This window comes from Theobroma cacao, chromosome 9 (genome assembly GCF_000208745.1).
Source record: "Theobroma cacao cultivar B97-61/B2 chromosome 9, Criollo_cocoa_genome_V2, whole genome shotgun sequence".
In the NCBI taxonomy this organism is placed as follows: Eukaryota; Viridiplantae; Streptophyta; class Magnoliopsida; order Malvales; family Malvaceae; genus Theobroma; species Theobroma cacao.
This window is the reverse complement of record NC_030858.1, coordinates 2,399,657-2,418,581: the sequence shown is the minus strand read 5'-3', so window position 1 is coordinate 2,418,581 and position 18,925 is coordinate 2,399,657. Positions and strand designations below refer to the sequence as shown.

The 18,925-nt window shown below is 34.3% G+C and overlaps 3 protein-coding genes across 6 annotated transcripts; 1 reads left to right on the top strand and 2 right to left on the bottom strand.

Moving 5' to 3' along the window:
* LOC18588002 (histidine-containing phosphotransfer protein 4) lies at positions 233–5,112 on the bottom strand. 2 transcript variants are annotated; one of them, XM_007012112.2, is made up of 9 exons: positions 4,943–5,112; positions 3,573–3,673; positions 3,260–3,483; positions 1,951–2,016; positions 1,099–1,229; positions 914–982; positions 738–809; positions 525–597; positions 233–438 (listed from the first exon to the last, which is right to left on the bottom strand). In XM_007012112.2, exons 4-9 carry the CDS (start codon positions 2,008–2,010, stop codon positions 403–405), a joined length of 441 nt encoding a protein of 146 aa, XP_007012174.1. In that variant the 5' UTR covers positions 2,011–2,016; positions 3,260–3,483; positions 3,573–3,673; positions 4,943–5,112; the 3' UTR covers positions 233–402. The 2 variants fall into 2 exon arrangements, with proteins under 2 accessions (XP_007012174.1, XP_017983543.1); XM_018128054.1 differs by having other exon boundaries at positions 1,951–2,012.
* LOC18588001 (tryptophan--tRNA ligase, chloroplastic/mitochondrial) lies at positions 5,929–12,352 on the bottom strand. Of its 3 annotated transcripts, XM_018128053.1 has the most exons (16): positions 12,152–12,348; positions 11,907–12,065; positions 11,396–11,483; positions 10,828–10,869; positions 10,573–10,662; positions 10,348–10,470; positions 9,692–9,763; positions 9,430–9,542; positions 9,266–9,287; positions 9,099–9,164; positions 8,307–8,363; positions 7,829–7,875; positions 7,589–7,670; positions 7,023–7,112; positions 6,453–6,531; positions 5,929–6,216 (listed from the first exon to the last, which is right to left on the bottom strand). In XM_018128053.1, the coding sequence occupies exons 1-16, from the start codon at positions 12,217–12,219 to the stop codon at positions 6,206–6,208; spliced, it is 1,209 nt and encodes a 402-aa protein (XP_017983542.1). In that variant the 5' UTR covers positions 12,220–12,348; the 3' UTR covers positions 5,929–6,205. The 3 variants fall into 3 exon arrangements, with proteins under 3 accessions (XP_017983542.1, XP_017983541.1, XP_007012172.2); XM_018128052.1 differs by lacking the exon at positions 6,453–6,531; XM_007012110.2 differs by lacking the exon at positions 6,453–6,531 and having other exon boundaries at positions 5,943–6,216; positions 11,907–12,062; positions 12,152–12,352.
* LOC18588000 (protein cereblon) lies at positions 13,901–18,769 on the top strand. Its single transcript, XM_007012106.2, has 10 exons — positions 13,901–14,330; positions 14,676–14,743; positions 14,835–14,912; positions 15,303–15,415; positions 15,526–15,591; positions 16,107–16,208; positions 16,311–16,827; positions 17,310–17,515; positions 17,673–17,836; positions 18,434–18,769. Exons 1-10 carry the CDS (start codon positions 14,212–14,214, stop codon positions 18,567–18,569), a joined length of 1,569 nt encoding a protein of 522 aa, XP_007012168.2. The 5' UTR covers positions 13,901–14,211; the 3' UTR covers positions 18,570–18,769.

The window sequence follows — 18,925 nt, the reverse complement described above, 5'->3', positions numbered from 1 at the left end:
CACCACCACCCCATAGTCCCATACCTGAACCCTTCATTTCCTCTCAACTTCGAAGTGCGGGGATGACCATGACCTCTCGCCCAGGAGACCTTAAGTTTGGAGCTTGAGATCTGGCCACTAACAAGACCGTCAACTTTCCATTAAGTTTTGCGATGCACTCAATGTATATACCCCCACCAAACCAAAGGAAATATTAGTTCGGGCACAGGGAAACAACTTGATCAAAAAGCCGTGGGAAATATAAAGTGGCATATTATTGATGATATTTAGATATTCAGGACATAGTTACTCATGCATCATCGACAAAGGATCCTTGTTTCCATGGTAATGGAACTAATTTTAGTGAAGGCTATATCAGTTTATATATCTCCATTTATATCAGCACCTGACAGGCCAGGCACCTCATGGTGTGTGAGCAACATCAGCCTGTCTCACCATCTGCATAAAAACCAGACGAAGTAATTAGAAGCTAAAACCATGCCGGTGACAGCACAAATAAGAGATATAGGTAAAAATGGGAAGACCTGGAAGTAAACTTCGAGCTTCCTCCTCAAGATTGCATACTCTTGCTTGACTTGCTGAAAAGTCCTAATGCATCTACAAAAGCAAGGTATTGAATTCACTTCAGAAAGGGCTTGCTTATTTAATGCCGGCCACCGGGAGCAGTTCATGAGTTAAGCATCTCTATGTATGGAATTGAAGAAAGGAAAAGGAAAAGGAAGTAGACAAGAAAATACCCTTGAGCATTTTCTGCACTGCAGTATTCTCTGAACACTTTGCATTCATCGGTCACCTTTTTAGCTCCAATGCTTCAACCATTAGCAAGTAACTTAGAAAACCAATTATATTTCTACTAATATGTATAAATTCGATTTAACTTTTTGTCTTTTAATTTGGGTATTTAAGAGTTTACCTGGAGCTGCTACCCTTGAATTGATGCATGTAATCATCCAGTTTACTAAAGTCAATAGGCCCATTGTTCCTGCATGGATTTATACAAGTCTATAGTAATTAGAGGAAACTTTAATTTGCAGTGTATCTCAGTAACCTCAAATTCTCAACTAATATTGATGATTGTCACGAGAATGTTGGCCTTACAGTGCCTGTTCGATGTTCTGAATCAATCTTGCTGAATCAGTGTAAAATAGTGTAACAATTTCTTGTACAAAATTAGGGCTGGCATCATCTTGTAACTCCTCCAGCTGGATGAATTGCTCGTCAAGGAATCCCTATAACAATGCTTCAATATGCACATTTTACTTGATTTGTTGATAAATTAAGGATAGAAAAGAAAAGTAGAAAAATTTACTTGAAAATGATTTATGGATTGTGTTGGATGAGTCAAATGAAGGGGCTCAATTAGTGAAGAACAAAGTGTTTTATCTTTTATTTATAAGTGGAATACTAGCTTGTCTGTTTAAAAATTATATAAAAAGAAAAAGAGCAAAGAAGAATCAGTTAAAGCCTGATGCTCTTTTTCCTTTGGCCCCGTGCCTGGAGGCACGTAAAGAAATGCGAAATAGATTGAGGTTTCGAAACGACGCCGCACCCTTCTTGTTTTTGTCGTTGAGTTATTTTCTTTTTACTTTTTTGTCGAACATAGGATTATATATTCTGGAAAATGCTTGGAGTGGGCGTCATGTGAAGTCCAATAGCATATTGGCTTTTTAAGGAAACTGAAGATAGAAATAAAGGAAAAAAGACTAAAAAACAAAGAAACGTGTTTTTAGGTATATTTCAGTACGTGGTTTTTTTTTTTCCAATTCAAAGTTTACGTTAATTAAAAAAATTCATAAAATATTAATTGAAACAAAAAAACCAGAAAATTTATCATCTTTTTCAATGTTGACTTATTAAAGGCTAAAACGAAGAGAAGCAACGACGTTTTGGTAATAAATAAAAAGGAAAATGAAATTGAGAATGTACGAATATTGAAAATCGAGAGACGACCTGATCAAATAGGGACCTTCTCATGCAGGCAACTTGGTGTTGCAAGCGATTCCTGCCCATCCCTGCCTGGATAGAAATATTAGTAAAACCTGACGTCGACGAAGATAGCTCTACAGATAAAAAGATTTGAATGTGATTCTATGTGGAGTTGTGCTCAAGGCCATGCCTTCCTATTTATGGTATATGGCTATACCCTTCGGTAAGAGAGAGAGTCATTGGTCAAAAACATACAAAACAAAAAGGGAATCAAGGCAAAAGTCTCAAGAGACTTACGTGTCAACCAATTATCATATTGATATATCCATTTAGATTTTGACGTTTTGGCTAAAATAAAAAATTTAATGACATAAGGATTCCACACAAATATAGGAATTTACTAATGTACCAAGTAGTTTTGATGAATTCTTTCTTATAAGAATTGAATCAAAGATTTGACGTTTTTCATTTTTATCACAAACAAAAGTTTTATAAAAGAAAAAAAAAGGAAAGTAATTTAACCTAATTTTAAAGCTTTCGTACAACATAAGTTACATAGGACTTCACAAACTTTTATGATATGACATTTCAAAAAAATTTTAAATAAATTTTTATTTTTTATTAAATTAATTAAATTTTTATATTTTTATTTTAAATTTAATAAATTTTTATAATTAATAATTAATTAATTAATTATTAATTAAAATATCATTTAACATTTTTTATATAATGTGATATTGATATGAATAATAAAAATATCATATGATATTTTTATGATTAATAATTTTATATATCACGTTATATCAACGTATCATTTATTATAACATATCAACATAACATTTAATTTAAAATAAAAATATCAAAATGTAATTAAAAAAAAAAAATTAAATCTTCAATTCAAAATTTTTTTTAAATATTATATCATTTTTCAATAAAAAAAATTCTAATTATCATAAGCGCTTAAGCTCGACATACTATGCAAACAGGCTAGACTAATATAAGTAAATGGATATTTTCACTCTCTAAACAAACCCATTTTCAATTTCAACAATATCATTGCCGACAATTGATTTTTACGTGAAATCATTTTTTGGTCCCATCAATTATATGAATATATAATTTTTAAAGAATCGTCATATCGGTTAGAACTTCTTAAACTTTTTTCCGAAGGTTTATACTTCAAAGAGATTTAAGAAAGAAGAGTGCTAACAGTTTGTTTATATATAAACGTATATTAGCTATATATTCTTCCCTTCGCCCAAGCATGGGACCACTTGCAAAATACGAAGGAGATGCTATTTGTGAAAAGGACTACTATAAAGCTAGAGATCACCTTTTGGATTTTGGGACGTGGCTAACAAACGTTGGCCAAAAACAGCAGATCGCTATAAGAGGTTCCCCTTGCCATGTTCAACCCCAGCCGTCCACCAACACTGGAAACCTTCCCCCGAGGGTTACATGTCCACCGGCGAACAAACCAAGTCAGGCAACAAACTTGTACATGAAGAACGCATGGCTGATGGCTGCCATGTTCATCCTTTAACTGAAAGACTAAAGCTAAAAAGTAGGAAGAAGGAATGAAATTAGCTTTATCCTATCCCAGTGATAAACCAATACCAGATTCAGTAAGCCAGTAAATTTGTTACAGTTTCAGGAAAACGTTGCTCTTTCAGCATACGAGTCCTCGGTTTGAAGCTTCAAGCATCATCCAAGCAATCCGTCAAATTACATAATCCAGCAGGGGAAGCTGGTGAAAAGACCAAATAATATGATTACATATTTGATGATTCAAACTATTGAATCAAACATAAGACGTCGAGAAACTCAGCATCTAAGGATACACTTAGCAAACTACTTGAACTCCTAGGAATTACTCAAGAAGGCTTCCATTATTGCTATAAATTGAAAACTCGAGAGACGGTAACTAATCCTTATGTCCTGGTCATGCATAAAAGGATGCAGTTCCTAACTAATATGCTAATATCATTATTATAGAACAGTTGGTTAGTTATTTAATTATAAGAATTTAAGAATTGTAAAAGACAGAATAAAGCAACTAATCATTGTCACGAGTCAATTACTAGAAAAAAAAAAATTTGCATTCAACTTTTCAGATCAGGGCACCATATGCAGACAAAATTCCATAGGAGTGGAATCTGGAGCAAGCAAAATGTACAGTCAAACAGATCATGCTCTAGAAAGATCAATGGATCCCGATGTAGAAACCATATGCAACTAGCAACATGTTTACAAAAGGTACAGACACATGCTAATTGGCTAGCCTAGAATTGGAATGTCTTAAACAAAATGAAATTAGCATATGGCTGCCACTAGATTAGATATAGTCAACAATTGATAGAAGTACAGGCAACTATGTCAAAGAAATTGCATTACCAAAACCACAATTTCATAATAACATTTGGCTTTAGTTTGTTTTAGTATAAAAAGGTTCTTCTAATTAGCGAAGCCATGTAAAAGACAAAGAATAAAGCAACTAATCATTGTCACGAGTCAATTACTAGAAAAAAAAAATTTGCATTCAACTTTTCAGATCAGGGCACCATATGCAGATAAAATTCCATAGGAGTGGAATCTGGAGCAAGCAAAATGTACAGTCAAACAGATCATGCTCTAGAAAGATCAATGGATCCCGATGTAGAAACCATATGCAACTAGCAACATGTTTACAAAAGGTACAGACACATGCTAATTGGCTAGCCTAGAATTGGAATGTCTTAAACAAAATGAAATTAGCATATGGCTGCCACTAGATTAGATATAGTCAACAATTGATAGAAGTACAGGCAACTATGTCAAAGAAATTGCATTACCAAAACCACAATTTCATAATAACATTTGGCTTTAGTTTGTTTTAGTATAAAAAGGTTCTTCTAATTAGCGAAGCCATGTAACAAAAGAAAATGAGAATGCCAAAAGGAGCTTGAAAGGATCATGAGGCAACCAAAAAAGGGAAACAGAAGAGACCAAAATTTAATGATTGGAATGAGAACATTACCTTTACATGAGCAGACAGTGGTCCCTGTCATGTATCTTTCTCTGTACATCTCTCTGTGGAACTGACAGCCAAAAGTTAAAGAAGGAAGACTTGAGAAGGATGCTCCCTTTATTCCTTTGCCACCCAACGAAGAGAGAGTGGGAGAGAAAGAGAGTAGAAGGGGATTTTACAGAGCCATTAACCTCTCACTGTCTCCCTCAAATAGTCTTTTATAGATGCTTGATCTCATCTTCTCCTTTGTTAAAGGAAAGGCTGTGGGTGGGTGGAATTAGATGAGAATATGAATTGCTGATATTTTAATTGCACTGGAAGGATTGATATTCGCTCTTCTATCACTATCTCCTATGCTGATAAGAATCTTACTACCGACATGATAGACACTACACATAATGGCAGGCTTGCTTCTAATAAAGATGAAGCTTCCAAGAAATAATTCTCAAAAATCCAAATTCTGATGTTTCCAAACTTACCTCAACTAAGCCTTAATCTCAAACTAGTTGAGGTAAGATAGATGAATCTTTATCTGTTTTCTCTATACAGATTATTTAAGGCAATATCCTTAGAAAGACTTGGGACACTTTAGAGGATATTTTCTAGGTTATCTAACTAAAGCACACAATCAATACCTTATCAGTATTGTAAGTCCTTCCAGAAAAATCATTATAAACATCACACCAATCACTGAACTGTAACTCGTTTTGATGACAACAGCACACTTGTGTTGCACTAAACAATTAAATAAATAAGAACTTAACCAGTCAATAAACCACTGCACATGAGCCTTCAGTGAATAAATATGACTGTTTAAAGAAGATTTGCAAGTAAAGTAAATTTTTTACCCACTCAATAACATGAAAGTGAAACAAGTTTCTATCAGGCAATCAGTGTATTTTATACAGCAAAAATTGTCTAGGGAAAAAGGCAATAAATCACCAACTTTAATGAACATTAAGGAATATAAATGGCACCTGTCTGCAAAGGAGAGGTAGAGGCAACTCCATCAAAGAATTCGTGGACCTTCAAATAAAAAACTTTTCACTTATTCGGAACATTTTAATGGGAATATACTCCAAAAAACTCTGGGGGTGATGGTGAATAATCTAAAAGTCATGTTATGGTTTGTATACAAATCATTTCACTCATCTACACAAGAATCCCATTGCCTGGTAGACATTATTGAGAGTAGCATCAGCTATAGCTGCAGCTTTCTCAGCCCCTTCTGCCAAGACTCCATCCAAATACGCTGGATCAGAAATAATGTCCTCATACCGAACCTGCAAAAGCAGAAAATCTGACTGATGATGGGACACCCCAATCAATTATAATCGAACATCATCAGTGGAAGAAAACTCAATAGCTTTCAAAAGAGTAAAACCAATGCAATCAACAAAATGATTGGACCAAATATGGCCACAACTTTGGCCGAAAACAACAACTGTATGCACATCAAGCAAAAAGAAACCTACATGTACATACAAAGTATTCATGAAAAGAAACAAAAGCTGTCTACCGTCAAAGATGGAATCCAATCGAACATTAATACCATCTGGGCACCAATGGGGTTTCAACACTGAAGCAGCAACATGGACCTGACTAGAATTATTGTTTGTTAGGCTCCTGTAGGCAGCTTCATAACAATAATCATTTTGCACAAATGGTTGATTTCTAGGTAGACCAAACAGCTGGAATAAGATATAGCCAGGACTCACTAGATTTCAAGTACATCAGCAAAAGATTTTACTACTAAATTACCGTGATTTAGAAGCAAAACTTATTAGTCAACAGAAAACATCCATAAATGTATATTTCCTCCCCACGAATATATGAACTGTTATGGTTAGAATTATTTGCAAGCCAGCATTAAATATGATAAATCTTAAGTTCGCATATATTTCTAGAATTAAGTATTAACACAAAAATAAACACCTAAAGTCCATTGGGAAAATAACATGCACAAGTGAAACAAAGACAAATTATATGTAAAACAGCATAGCATGTACATGTTCCTATCATGCACCATAACCCAGTTTTTTTATATAATAAAAAAAAAAAAAAACACCCTGTGTATGGTGCTAAGAACCTGGATAGGATGCAGATGATCAACCAATGCATCTGTAAGGAGGGTTTTAAATGAGCCCCAGTTCATATCTTGGCATTCTTGTGCAACTTCCTGAAATAAGAAGGAAACATAAGACAATTCTTAGGTGTTGAATCTCTCCTAATCTATCTAGACTGATTGATGATTCCACAATTTCTTATATCACAGCAGCAATTTTAATATCAATAAGAATTTCAAATGCAAAGTTGAATACCGCACAAAATGTACTAATACTCAAAAGAAGAGAAAGATTATCTAGTTCTTCAAACATTTCACACCTACTCCTGTGTGTGTAGCTGTGTATATTAATTTCAGAATACTGTATGCAGAGAACATCCTCTGACACATTTTCTTGAAGCAAAAGTTATAACCAGAAAGACTTGATCAACCATTCAGTGGCTTATTGTTAGCTTCATAATCCAGAGTACTTTTAATGTGATGTGAATTACTATAGGATTGATTTATCTTGGATGGACATGAACAGAAACGCAATTTCAAATGTTATACACATGAAGTACTCAAACTCAAGTAACACCTAATTTTCAAACCTCTTTCGTCTTGCTTGAAATTATCTGATACATTGAAAGAAGATTGTTGCACTCAGGACGTTCAGGGTTGTCAAATTCCAGGCTATAAGAATTGCCAGAAGAGACACAAACAACACAAAATGGGCTTGTAAGACTTCAGATTAGATTCACTTGTTCATATAGAAAAAATTATCTAAAAAAGAAAATAAAAATAAAAATAGAAGGAAAACTTCATATTATCTGGATAGACTAGGAATTAACCCTGGGAAAGAGTCAGTCTTGCAACGCTTTATCTTGTTTGCTATCACCTACCACCAAAATAAGGAGATTACTTCAGATCAAACCGAAGATATGGGCAAAAAACAGAACTTTAAAACAAATTATGCTCCACAAACTTTTACATGGGATTGAAAATGAGTGCATGAAGTCATACAAGTATATATTCCTTAATTACAAAAGCTAGGATTAACTTTATTAGATAAACTTACATGGCAAAAACTTTGTAAGATGGTCCACAAGAACCCTTTCTTTTACCCCCAGTATACTGCAACTCAAAATTAGCTTTGAAGCCCAATCCAGGATAAAGACCCATGACATCAATGATTACCATGCAGATTTTTTCACATAATTACTAAATTCAACGGTAGTATGCATATGAATTATAATACCTTTCAAATTTTCAAACACAAACACACACACTGCAGGGTGAGGGAAGGAAGAAATGTATTAAGCCACTCACATCTTTAGGGTCAAGAAGATTGATTCGAGACTGATCAGAAGGTGCAGACTTGGACATCTGTAAGATTGAGCCCAGAAATACGTCAGTCAGTTTCAGAAAAAAATAATTTCAGAAAACAAACAAATAGGTTATAAAAATTTCATCAGCTATCCTTTATTTCCTCTTTGCTGGTCATAGAGCCAGATCTACAAGATGAATAAAAGTTGAAAGGTGATTTCACATTTTTTCTTATCTTCAACTTTGTAAAAGGGAATGGAATTTTTATTATATTTAGGATAATAATAATATGTTTAAGAATAAGGATTAAATATCCCCAGTTACTGACTGCAAAGCTTTGTCAAAGATAATTCACAAAGCAAGATGATTATTTATATAAACAAGTAACTAGGTTAGAGTCTGCAGAAAGCTTTCTTAAGACCTAAGCAATGGAAAAGAAAAAGAAGGTAGGAAAGACATGCCTGATGCTAATTGAATAAGTTATCACAAAAACTAAATGTAGGGATACTACCAAAGCCATCTTAGACCATTTGGTCTATCCGTCCTGAACCGCTATGAGAGTTTAAACTTAACCATTACTTTGAGATGTTACTAAGTTACTGAAAACAATAGCAGCATAGAAATATATGTAAAAGAATGTACTCAATCCTTAAAGTCTTAAGAGTTACCAATATGATCACCTTAAGCAATTCATCAAAGAGGAATTGCATTATATAGGAGGTGGGTAAGTCAGGAACTCTTATATTCATCTAACACATGCAAGTTTCACAAATCAAAACATAGATTGCTGAAAACCTTTGAAAGACCATCACTGAGGGACATAACTCGTGCTCCAGCTGGTGGTATTAGGGGCTCAGGAACCTACGTAAGGGAATAAACTTAGATAAGAACATTTCATAATTTGTCATCATTCATAAGCTTATAAGCTAGGGCTAAACCAAGTATCGGTATAGAAAGGCCACCTTAAAAATAGCACCACCACGCCTGTGACCAAAATTAAATTTAAAAAATTAGAAGAATAAAAGCTTTAGTGATGACAATATAGAGCAACTGAAAAAGAGGCACAGACATAGTGATGAATCTACTCTTTAAATGAATATTTCAAAAATATACAGTTTCTTCTCACCCTCCCAGCTTTTTCCACTTCCTTCCTCCATATAAATAGTTAACACGCTCAGCCAACTCACGTGACAACTCCAAATGCTGCTTCTGATCTTCACCAACTGGGACAAAGTCAGACTGCAGAAGCATGCAGCAATTGCGTAAGAGTCATGCACATTCAGGGCAATTTATCAAACTATTGTCAACGTTTTGCAGATAAAATACTCAAACTATCAAGGTTATTAGCATGCCCCAATAAGGGATAATATGCATGTTTCCAAAATCACCTGATACAAAAGAATATCAGAAGCCATCAGAACAGGATAGGTCAATAGAGCAACCCCAACATTTTCATCTCCCTGCAAAACCGTAACAGAGGAAGCCAATTGATTTATACATACAAAAAACATACATTTGATAAGAGACACAAGATTGAAATGAAATAATGACTCTACTACAAAGTACTAACAATCCTCTGTTACCGTGATAATAATAATAAAATTAGTCCATGTTCCATGAATGTTACAAGCCATACTATGTTTCTTTTTTTGGATAATATTGTGATACCACCAAAGGTCTAAAAGGTATGGAGTGAAGGACTTTTGCAGGAGTTGATATCCAATAGCATGATTTTTTCTTTTACTAAACTTTTTCTGCATGATTGAGAATTGGTGCCTACACATTGACAGCACCTAAGCATATGGGGTGATGCTCAATGATGATTTTCTAGACTAAAAAGGTTTATCAGATGCCAGCTGAATTCTTCTCCTAATATTTGTATAAAAGAACTAAAACCAAAACACTCCCACTTTGACCAACTCCAAATGCACAGGAATAAAAACTTTATAGGTAAGAGCTTATGGTACAGAACTCCAATGAAAGTGAGAGCTATATCATGATAATAAGTATTGGAGATGGAGCTGTCATACAGCTAAAAACGCACCGCCTTGCGAGATTTCTCTTTAAACTGAATCATTCTGTTTAGCCAACCAATTGGTGTGGCAGAACTCAGTAGCCACATCAATTCTACATGGGCACGGACATGTGACTGCACAAAAACAGAAGCCTGCATGTCCAAATGAGGATTATTTCTTACCATTAAAGATTCAAACATATAGTGAGATAGACACATAAAATGTATCATAAAGGACCAAAAGTTGTAGCACACCTTTGAGGTGTCTACACCACATGCCAAATAAATAGCTGCTGTATTCCTTGTTGCCTTAGATAATTGTCGTGTATCATATGGTAATGTAATCTGCATGTGGAGAAAAATGAAGCAATTAAAAATAGCAAAATAGGCATACAGAATCAAGAGAAATATTGCTTTCAAAAAGCAGCTCAATGTAAAAAAAAAATTGTGAGACAGCAATATCAATGAGGAACTTTTAACAGATAACTATAGATATTATTTCTAGCATACCGCATGGAGGTCCACAATGAAAAAGAGAGTGTCATACGAGTTCTGCAAAAACAGAACCAACGTCAAGAAACACTTAATCACGCAAAAAGTTAAACATAACAGTTAAGTGTCCGTTTACAGCTAAAATAACAAAGACAGCCACTAGCTTAAACTAGTTCATTTTATTCTGTTCTCATTGAAATCCAGGATATTGAAGGCATTCAATTGTCTAGTTCATGAATCCAAAATTGATTTGACATCCAGAGCCTGCCACAAAACCTAATCGTAGGAGATTCTCAAAATCGCTCACAAGAATAACAAATACATACAGAATAAGCTAGCCAAGAAAGATAAAAAGATCGCACATATCAATTTCACAATGGAAATCTAGAAAAATTGCACTAGTCAAGGAGAAAACATCAGTGATTGACAGTAACTTCAAAAGCGACTAAAGTTGATCAAAAAAGAAACTATAATATATTCCATACACTCCATCGGAAGTAGCTACATTGCTGAAGCCATAAAACCATATTATCCATAGCACTTAGCACGTTTGACCTTGAAATATAGTGGAGAAAATCAGGAGAACCTGAAGGGCAATCCAATTCTTTATGGCACCAAGATAATTCCCAAGGTGGATAGCTCCTGTTGGCTGGACTCCCGACACAATTCTCTGCCTGTAAGTAATTCAACATACATTCGGTAAACCGCAGTTCTAGTAAAATGCTAGAAATTAAAGAAATAAAAACTTAAAGTTATTTTAAATCTATAATTTGCTTAGTTTGGAATCCAACAAACAGTTGATTTTTTAAAAAATGAAAAAAAAATCATTTGTGAGCAAATTTTACCATAAAATTCGTCCTCAAATGAAATGAATTAAAATTTAATTTGGTTCCAAACGGGCCGTAAGCAAAGTTATTCTAGATTACCAAACACATTCTGGCTTGTCAGTTTTCAACAATTCAATTTAACAGTTAAAAACAAGCTTATATATTACCATTGCCTTGTCAAGTAATAAAATACTATTCAACTCTAAAAAATTCTTTCCATTAACTCCATTGGAAATAAGATAACAAATAAAACTATGGAATGGAGATTACTTGACCGAGCTCGAAGAAGTCTCCGGAGTGGCCGGCTGCGAAAGCGAGACACTGCAGCAGCAACGGAAACCAGCGCCATTGTCACCATTTATAGCACGATTATGACGGACTAATCCAGGTCTTTTCAAGTATTTACTTCGAAGTCCGCCACAGGACCTGCTTTAGTACAAAAGCCAAACTAAAATGTAAATGGATGAAATTTTCAATTTCATCGATTTAAAGATAACGCGAGGAGGAGAGAGTACAGTGAAGATGAGAGGCGAGGAGCGGAATTGGAAAGCATGAGAAATTGAGAGAGAACTGCGCGCCCCATTTTTTCCACTCCCTTCGTTTTCTGGGGTTTTTCAAATTTGTGTTTGGGAAGATTTATCCAGCAAAAACGAGTAAGGCAATGCAAGGAGCTTGGTCTGCCGCGTACTCGCGCCTCGTTCTGTTTCTTTTAGCCTATATAGGTTTATATTCGTTTAGCCTCGGTGCACCCTTTAAGTTAGCGGCTAGGATGATAGCTCCGTTCTTCCTTGCCTGCGTGTGCCCGTATTATTTATCATGACATATAAATAATAAGATCATTTTAATCATTATCAACATTGGAACATGATATTTGTAAATAATAAACATCATAATCAGTATTGTTATTAGTATTATTTTAAAGCTAATTAATAACGTCTGTGTTCATGTATAACTTAGAACTTGCTAATGGAAACAAAATACTATATGGTACAGTTGCTTATGAGTTTCATATGATGTATAAAAGAGATCAATGCAATATCTCGACACCTTAACTTTTCGTGTGTAACTTATATGGTACTAAATTATTAAGATGAAAATTGTATAATGTATTATGTATTTTAAAATCAAAACTCAATATTTCATATATATTAACATAAGCTCTTGTTACTTATAATATTATAATATTTTAAAGAGTTGTTTATCGATCTTAATTTTTATTATTTGATATCACATTGATTACTAGTTTTGTTCATGTAATATCAATATATTAAGTTATTGTTGCTTGAACGGGACAAGGCGAAAACTCAAGGTTGTTTTGTTGCATTACCAATTTATTATTTGAGATTTTTTTTAGGAAGAAAAAATTCATTAAATTTTAATTAGACAAGAAAAACAAAATTTTAATATATTGTTCAACAATAGTTTTCTAGTATCTATTGAAGGAACATGATAAACCTTTATTAACCATACAATTAGCTATTTTATTATCCTCTCTGAAAATGTGCCGCATATTAACATCCTACTACCTTTGAAGAAGTTGATAAATGACTTGAATTAGGTCGGAATTAGAGTAAAGATGACCCTAAGAGTAGTAATAGCTTGCACAATTAACTTACTATACTTGTAAATCAATTTTTAAGAACCCAACTTTTAAGTTAAACAAAATCTTCTATAGACACCTCATAATTCAATTTTTTTTTAAATTTATTTTTATCTGTATAAAAAATGAATGGATTTATATGTTTACTTTGTTATTGATGAGTTTTATTTCATTCACCTCTTGACATGGTCAATTTTTTTTTTCACCAAAATAAGAGTATGCATTTTTCAACATCTAAGTAGATCAATACAACTTTGGCACAATCTTAAAGATTCTTTTAATAATTAAATCCATGAGGAGAAACAATGGATTTGATTTTTTATAAAGAATGAAGAAAAAATTAAATTGGAAGTCTGTCCAAAAATATATAAAAAAAAGAAATAACTGAATTAAACATGAAATCCATTTGTAAACATGCAAGGTAAAATTTAATTTGTGAAAATGAATGACCATTAAATCCAATTATTGAAATACTCGTTCTATGGATTAAAAAGTGAGATTTTTTAGCTGTTTTTTTTTTGTTTTTAATTATTTTTTACTTTTTATAAAAAATATTATTTAACTATGATGCTCACGAGTATAAAACTATTTTTTCTTTTGGTAATTTAATTTTTAATAAGAGCGGATGACGAAATAAAACTGCAGGGCGCGACATGACATAAGAAAATTTGTCGGCCCGAACCGGCCTAGAACGGTTTGTTTATACGATTACAGATGTCTAGATTTATCACGGGCTTGCTGTAATGGGTATTTAAATCGATTTCGCGTGAACAATTTTAGAAGGGAGGAGAGTGTGCGAAGAAGGGACGAACAATTCTTCAATTTCCCGAGGGAAAATTGCTGTGGGGCGGGGGACGATTGCGATGGCGGGGACAACATAAACGTTCATAAGTCCCTTCATTTCCAAACAAAACCCTAATACCATAGTGAAAAAAGAAAAAAGAAAAAAAACAGCAAAGCACTCAAAAGAAGGAAATGGAAGACGAAGTAGAGAGGCGACAGATCGAACAGATTTTAGAGCTCGATTACGAGGAGTTACAGATCGAAGAAGTCGAAGGTCTTGCCGAATCATCCGATGATGATCGTGACGCGACGTAACCACTCCAACCATATCATCTCTTTTTCCACCATATGATTCGCTGTTTGCCGTTGCAGTTGGAATTTATCGTCGTTTTATCACAGTGTCCTTAATTTGGGTTGGACTGAGGGAGGGGTTTAGGAAGAAAATTTTATTAATATTGCAGATTGAACTCTTTTTGAAGCTCATTTTATTGTTTTTTCTATTTTATTTTTGAACATTCAGTCTTTTAGTGAAAAAACAAATGCTACGTTTAATTATTGAACGGTATTTAGTTTGAATTAAAGCATTTTTGAGATTTCGTTCAGTTCGATTGCTACGGTTTATTATTGATGTCTAACTTTGTTTTTTCATACTGTAGTGGCGTTCCTTCAATTGACAAGTTTACCTTCAATACCGATTTGACTTCCTTACATTCATATCTGGGCGGTAATCATGTTCTCTATTTTACCATTATAAAGATTTTGGTCAGTTTTATCCAAATAGTTTGAGATTGACTTTTATCAAATGCATATGGCAGAGGTTGATGATACACACCACAGTTTTGCCTTTTGGGAAGGGGGTGCCATCTTGAGCCTCCCATTGTTCTATCTTGAAGGTATTTACATATTCCATTTATTTTTGGTTCACATCGCTTGGTATAAGTTGTGATTATATGTGTTCATAAATTGTGGTTCTAGCAGTATTGGTTCATCATATTCTTATGTTGTTGATAGATAAAATCAGAAAAATTTTAGGAACGTTAAATATTTAACTTATTTAGCGGGTTTTGATTCAGTGCCACTGTGAGAGGTTGGCTTCGGAGACATCCTACATAAGTCTGATCCATTTATTATAGCTTTTGAGCTTTATAATCAGTATTTGATTATCAGTTTTTGAATAACATGGTTTTATATTATTTTGGATGTTTTCTTACTTCTCTTAATATTCTTCCTCTTTTTTATTAACAGATCAAACGATTTAAACTCTTTTGTTTAATATTTACCAGGGGTAGTCCTGTTCCCAGGGGCCACACTCCCACTGAGAGTTATTCAACCCAACTTTGTAGCTGCAGTTAACAGAGCTTTGACTCAGGCTGATGCTCCTTATACCATGGGTGTGGTAGGTGAACTCCCATCATATCTTTTCTTTTTTACCTTTTCTGTGTATGTGATTTCTTTCTTGTTGATTGTTTTCTTGGATAATGAAACAAGGGTTGAATCTTTATCCAGGTCCGTGTTTACAGGGACTATAACAATGGACCATTAAGGCTCGCAAAAATAGGGACAACTGCAGAGGTATACTTGCTAAAACCCACTGGTTATATATTTTTGCTTGCTGATAGGCATTCAACTTGCATTTGGGTTACATTTAATTTCTAACAACATATAGCATTGCATAAGAGTTGTTACTTGTTTGAGGTTCATTTACAGAGTGCTTAGGCAGTTGCTTTTAAAATTTATTAGCACCAAAAATAAAGCACCTCCTTTTCCCACACACCAGACACTACACAAAGAAAAAGGGTATTCAAGATTTGAACAAAAGCAGTAAGCATGTTTAGCTATAGGTGTAAATAAGTAGGTGAGGAAAAATGCTATTTGCTAATGAATATGTGTTGTCAAACTGAATTCTGCTTGATGAGACTATTTTGTTGGACCAGAGAAAATTATGTGGTTAGAGAATGTCTGTGTATGTGTTGTGATGTACCCTTGTGAGTACCTTGTAAGTTTCACTCCCATTTGATAGCGATGTTAAGCTTGACTATGATTGATTTATAATAATTTTACTTAAATGTATTAACTCACATTTGCAGATTCGGCAATTTCGTTCGCTAGAGGATGGTACGATTAATGTGGTTACTCGTGGCCAACAGCGGTTTCGTCTGAGACGCCATTGGATTGATGCGGAAGGAGCAGTAAGAATAATCTTGTTTTTTTTGAAAATATTCACAAATATCTTTCTTGTTAGTACATGTATGATAGAATGCTGATTTGCTGTAAATTCTCAATTTTTTAAGCCTTGTGGAGAGATTCAAATTATTGAAGAAGATGTGCCATTAAGGACCCCTCGAGATGCATATGCAAAATTGGTACCATTTAGTAATCTGCAAAGTCAACAGATGATATCTTTAAATGCTTCATCACGTAAAGATGGGAATGAGGAAAATAATTCAGAAGCGAATTCAGAGGAAAGCTTTGAGAATGAACTTTCTCAAACAGAAAGGAGAATTCATCAATCTGCAATTGGTGCCTGTTATGAGTCTGATAGGACGGATGAATCAACAAACAGTGATGATAACAATAAATTGTCTGAGTCAGACATCCAGTCAGGAAGTCCGTGCAGAAATGACTCCAGCTTCATGGGTTCATCACCTTCTAAACATAAGAAACTAGTTAGAAATGCTGGCTTGGGATCCATAGCTCACAAAGTGGCAAGACCAAGGTCTCATCTTTCATGTACAGTTTCAAGAGCATTCTGGCCCTATTGGGTATATCGTATGTATGACTCATATTGTCTTGCTCAAAAGGCAGCAGGTATTTCAACTTTGATATTAGTTGTTACCCTATGTTCTTTTGCCAGCACCTCATTCACTTTGTTTATTTTGGAGACTTTGCTAAGTTTGTGAATTATGAGAATATTGTTTGTCCTTGCCTGGTGTGTAGTTTAGGTTTGAATCTTGGAAAGAATGTTTCTGGAAGAACTTAATAGTGGTTCCTGCTGCATGGCAGGTTTTCAGAATTTAATTTAAGACAACTCATTTTGGTCATTTCTTGGTACGATTGGTGTTCCCTTTCTCTATCATGCTTTGTGAGTTTGAAATGAGAACATTTTGTTCTGTGATACATTTGCAAAAGGAATAAAGGAATATACTTTATATATACAAACACTCAGTCATTATTTAGTAAAATTTTCTTCCTATTTGCTAATTGGCTTGTTATGTTGTTGTTTCCTTTTGGCATGGTATTCTTTTCAAATCTCATAAATATTAAATGTTTTTGATATTGCTATTTTGCAGATATGTGGAAACATATAGTTGGGATTCCGAGCATGGATGGTTTTGTGAAGAAGCCTGATCTTTTGTCTTTCTATATTGCAAGTAAAATTCCCATCTCTGAACCTACAAGGCAGGAGCTTCTGGAAATTGATGGTATTTCATATAGACTGCGTCGGGAAATTGAATTACTTGAAAGACTTGATCGTATTCGATGTAAGATCTGTCAGGTACTGCTCTCTCTCTACTCATCTCACTTGTGTGTGTGTGTGTGTTAATACCCATGCCATATGATTTCATGCTTTCTCCTGTTGCTACTGCAGAAATATGCAGTTCTATGAGCTATTATTGACCAACTTCTATTTGATTGTCTTTTTTTCTTTTCAGAATTTACTTGCTAGGCGCAGAGATATGTTGGTGATGTCCAGTGATGGTCCTCTGGGTGCTTTTGTTAACCCAGATGGCTTTGTGCATGAGGTAATGACTTTTTATAAAGCAAATGGCTTAGCGCTCAGAAGCCGACCGGCTAAAGAGTTCAGCTGGTTTCCTGGGTATGGTCTTAAACTCTCTCTCAAAGGCTAGTATGAAGCTAATGGTGTTACACTAAATAACTTGGATAGTTGGTACCTTTTCATCAAATATTGGATTGTTACTTCATTTTGCCTTGGGATTAATACTAATGGGGTGATAATGTCTTCTTTTGGGGTAATTGACTTTTGTTTAAAATCTAGATGGTCACAATCCCCTAGTATACCTTTGGTGATTAACTTGTAATGACTAGTAACAAGTTGTTATGAAGAGGACAGTACAGGAAAGATATCATGTCGATATAGTTGGCAAAAGCAAAGTGATTCAGTTCTGGTTTTCATGATTTGCATTGTGTCATTGCAAGTTCTTATTTTTTATTGTAAATGAGGAACGTTGATGATCAGGCATTTACTCTCTTATGACAATCGTGTTGGTGTATGTGGTAGTTGGAGGAACTTTATAGATGAGAGGGCAGTAAACCTGCAAATTAGGTCTGAATCAATCAATATGCAAAACTTGTTGACGTCTACATGAATGGCAACATTATCTTGTGATCATTCTCTTAATTATTTTTTTCTTGGCTGTATAACCACGATTAACTTAATTGCTGCTTTTCACAGGTATGCATGGACGATCATAAACTGTGCGTCTTGTGAAACCCATATGGGGTGGCTTTTCACTGCAACAAATGAGAAGTTGAAGCCTAAATCCTTTTGGGGGATAAGGAGTTGTCAAGTTACGGATGAAATGCGTTAGAAACCATGTGTTATCATGTACCTCCTAAACTATTCTCTAGTTAATATGCAACTAGACTATCAGAGATTATATTATGTATATTAACTTGGGAGCACTATCTTGTATGAAATGGAGCGTTATAAATGAAAGGCTTAGATTTCATGCTGCTTGTTCTAAGTAAGGCATAGCACGTATGATTGCAAGAGCCTTATTGGAGAAAATTAAAGCTTGGCCTAGCAAACAACTGACTCAATCGACCTTAAGCTGATGCAGAAGCTCAAAAGCATCTGGATTTGTCATTTCCTTTTTGTTTGGTTTGAGGGAGAGGACCAATGGAGTTTGTAATAATACCTTGCTTAATGATAACGTATAATGTA

Bases quoted from the DNA above. Each gene is read 5' to 3' on its own strand.
- LOC18588001 (XM_018128052.1), bottom strand. From the start codon at position 12,219: ATGGGGCGCGCAGTTCTCTCTCAATTTCTCATGCTTTCCAATTCCGCT. The intron at 10,663-10,827 runs GTATGCTAGAAA...CTCCACATGCAG, and splicing joins TCATTGTGGACCTCCATGCG to ATTACATTACCATATGATAC. The intron at 7,671-7,828 runs GTTAATTCCTAG...CAATTCTTATAG, and splicing joins AAGACTGACTCTTTCCCAGG to CCTGGAATTTGACAACCCTG.
- LOC18588002 (XM_007012112.2), bottom strand. From the start codon at position 2,010: ATGGGCAGGAATCGCTTGCAACACCAAGTTGCCTGCATGAGAAGGTCC. The intron at 1,230-1,950 runs GTCGTCTCTCGA...GCATTGTTATAG, and splicing joins GAAGGTCCCTATTTGATCAG to GGATTCCTTGACGAGCAATT. The intron at 439-524 runs GTCTTCCCATTT...GTTTTTATGCAG, and splicing joins AGCTCGAAGTTTACTTCCAG to ATGGTGAGACAGGCTGATGT.
- LOC18588000 (XM_007012106.2), top strand. From the start codon at position 14,212: ATGGAAGACGAAGTAGAGAGGCGACAGATCGAACAGATTTTAGAGCTC. The intron at 14,331-14,675 runs GTAACCACTCCA...TTCATACTGTAG, and splicing joins GATGATGATCGTGACGCGAC to TGGCGTTCCTTCAATTGACA. The intron at 16,209-16,310 runs GTAAGAATAATC...CAATTTTTTAAG, and splicing joins GGATTGATGCGGAAGGAGCA to CCTTGTGGAGAGATTCAAAT.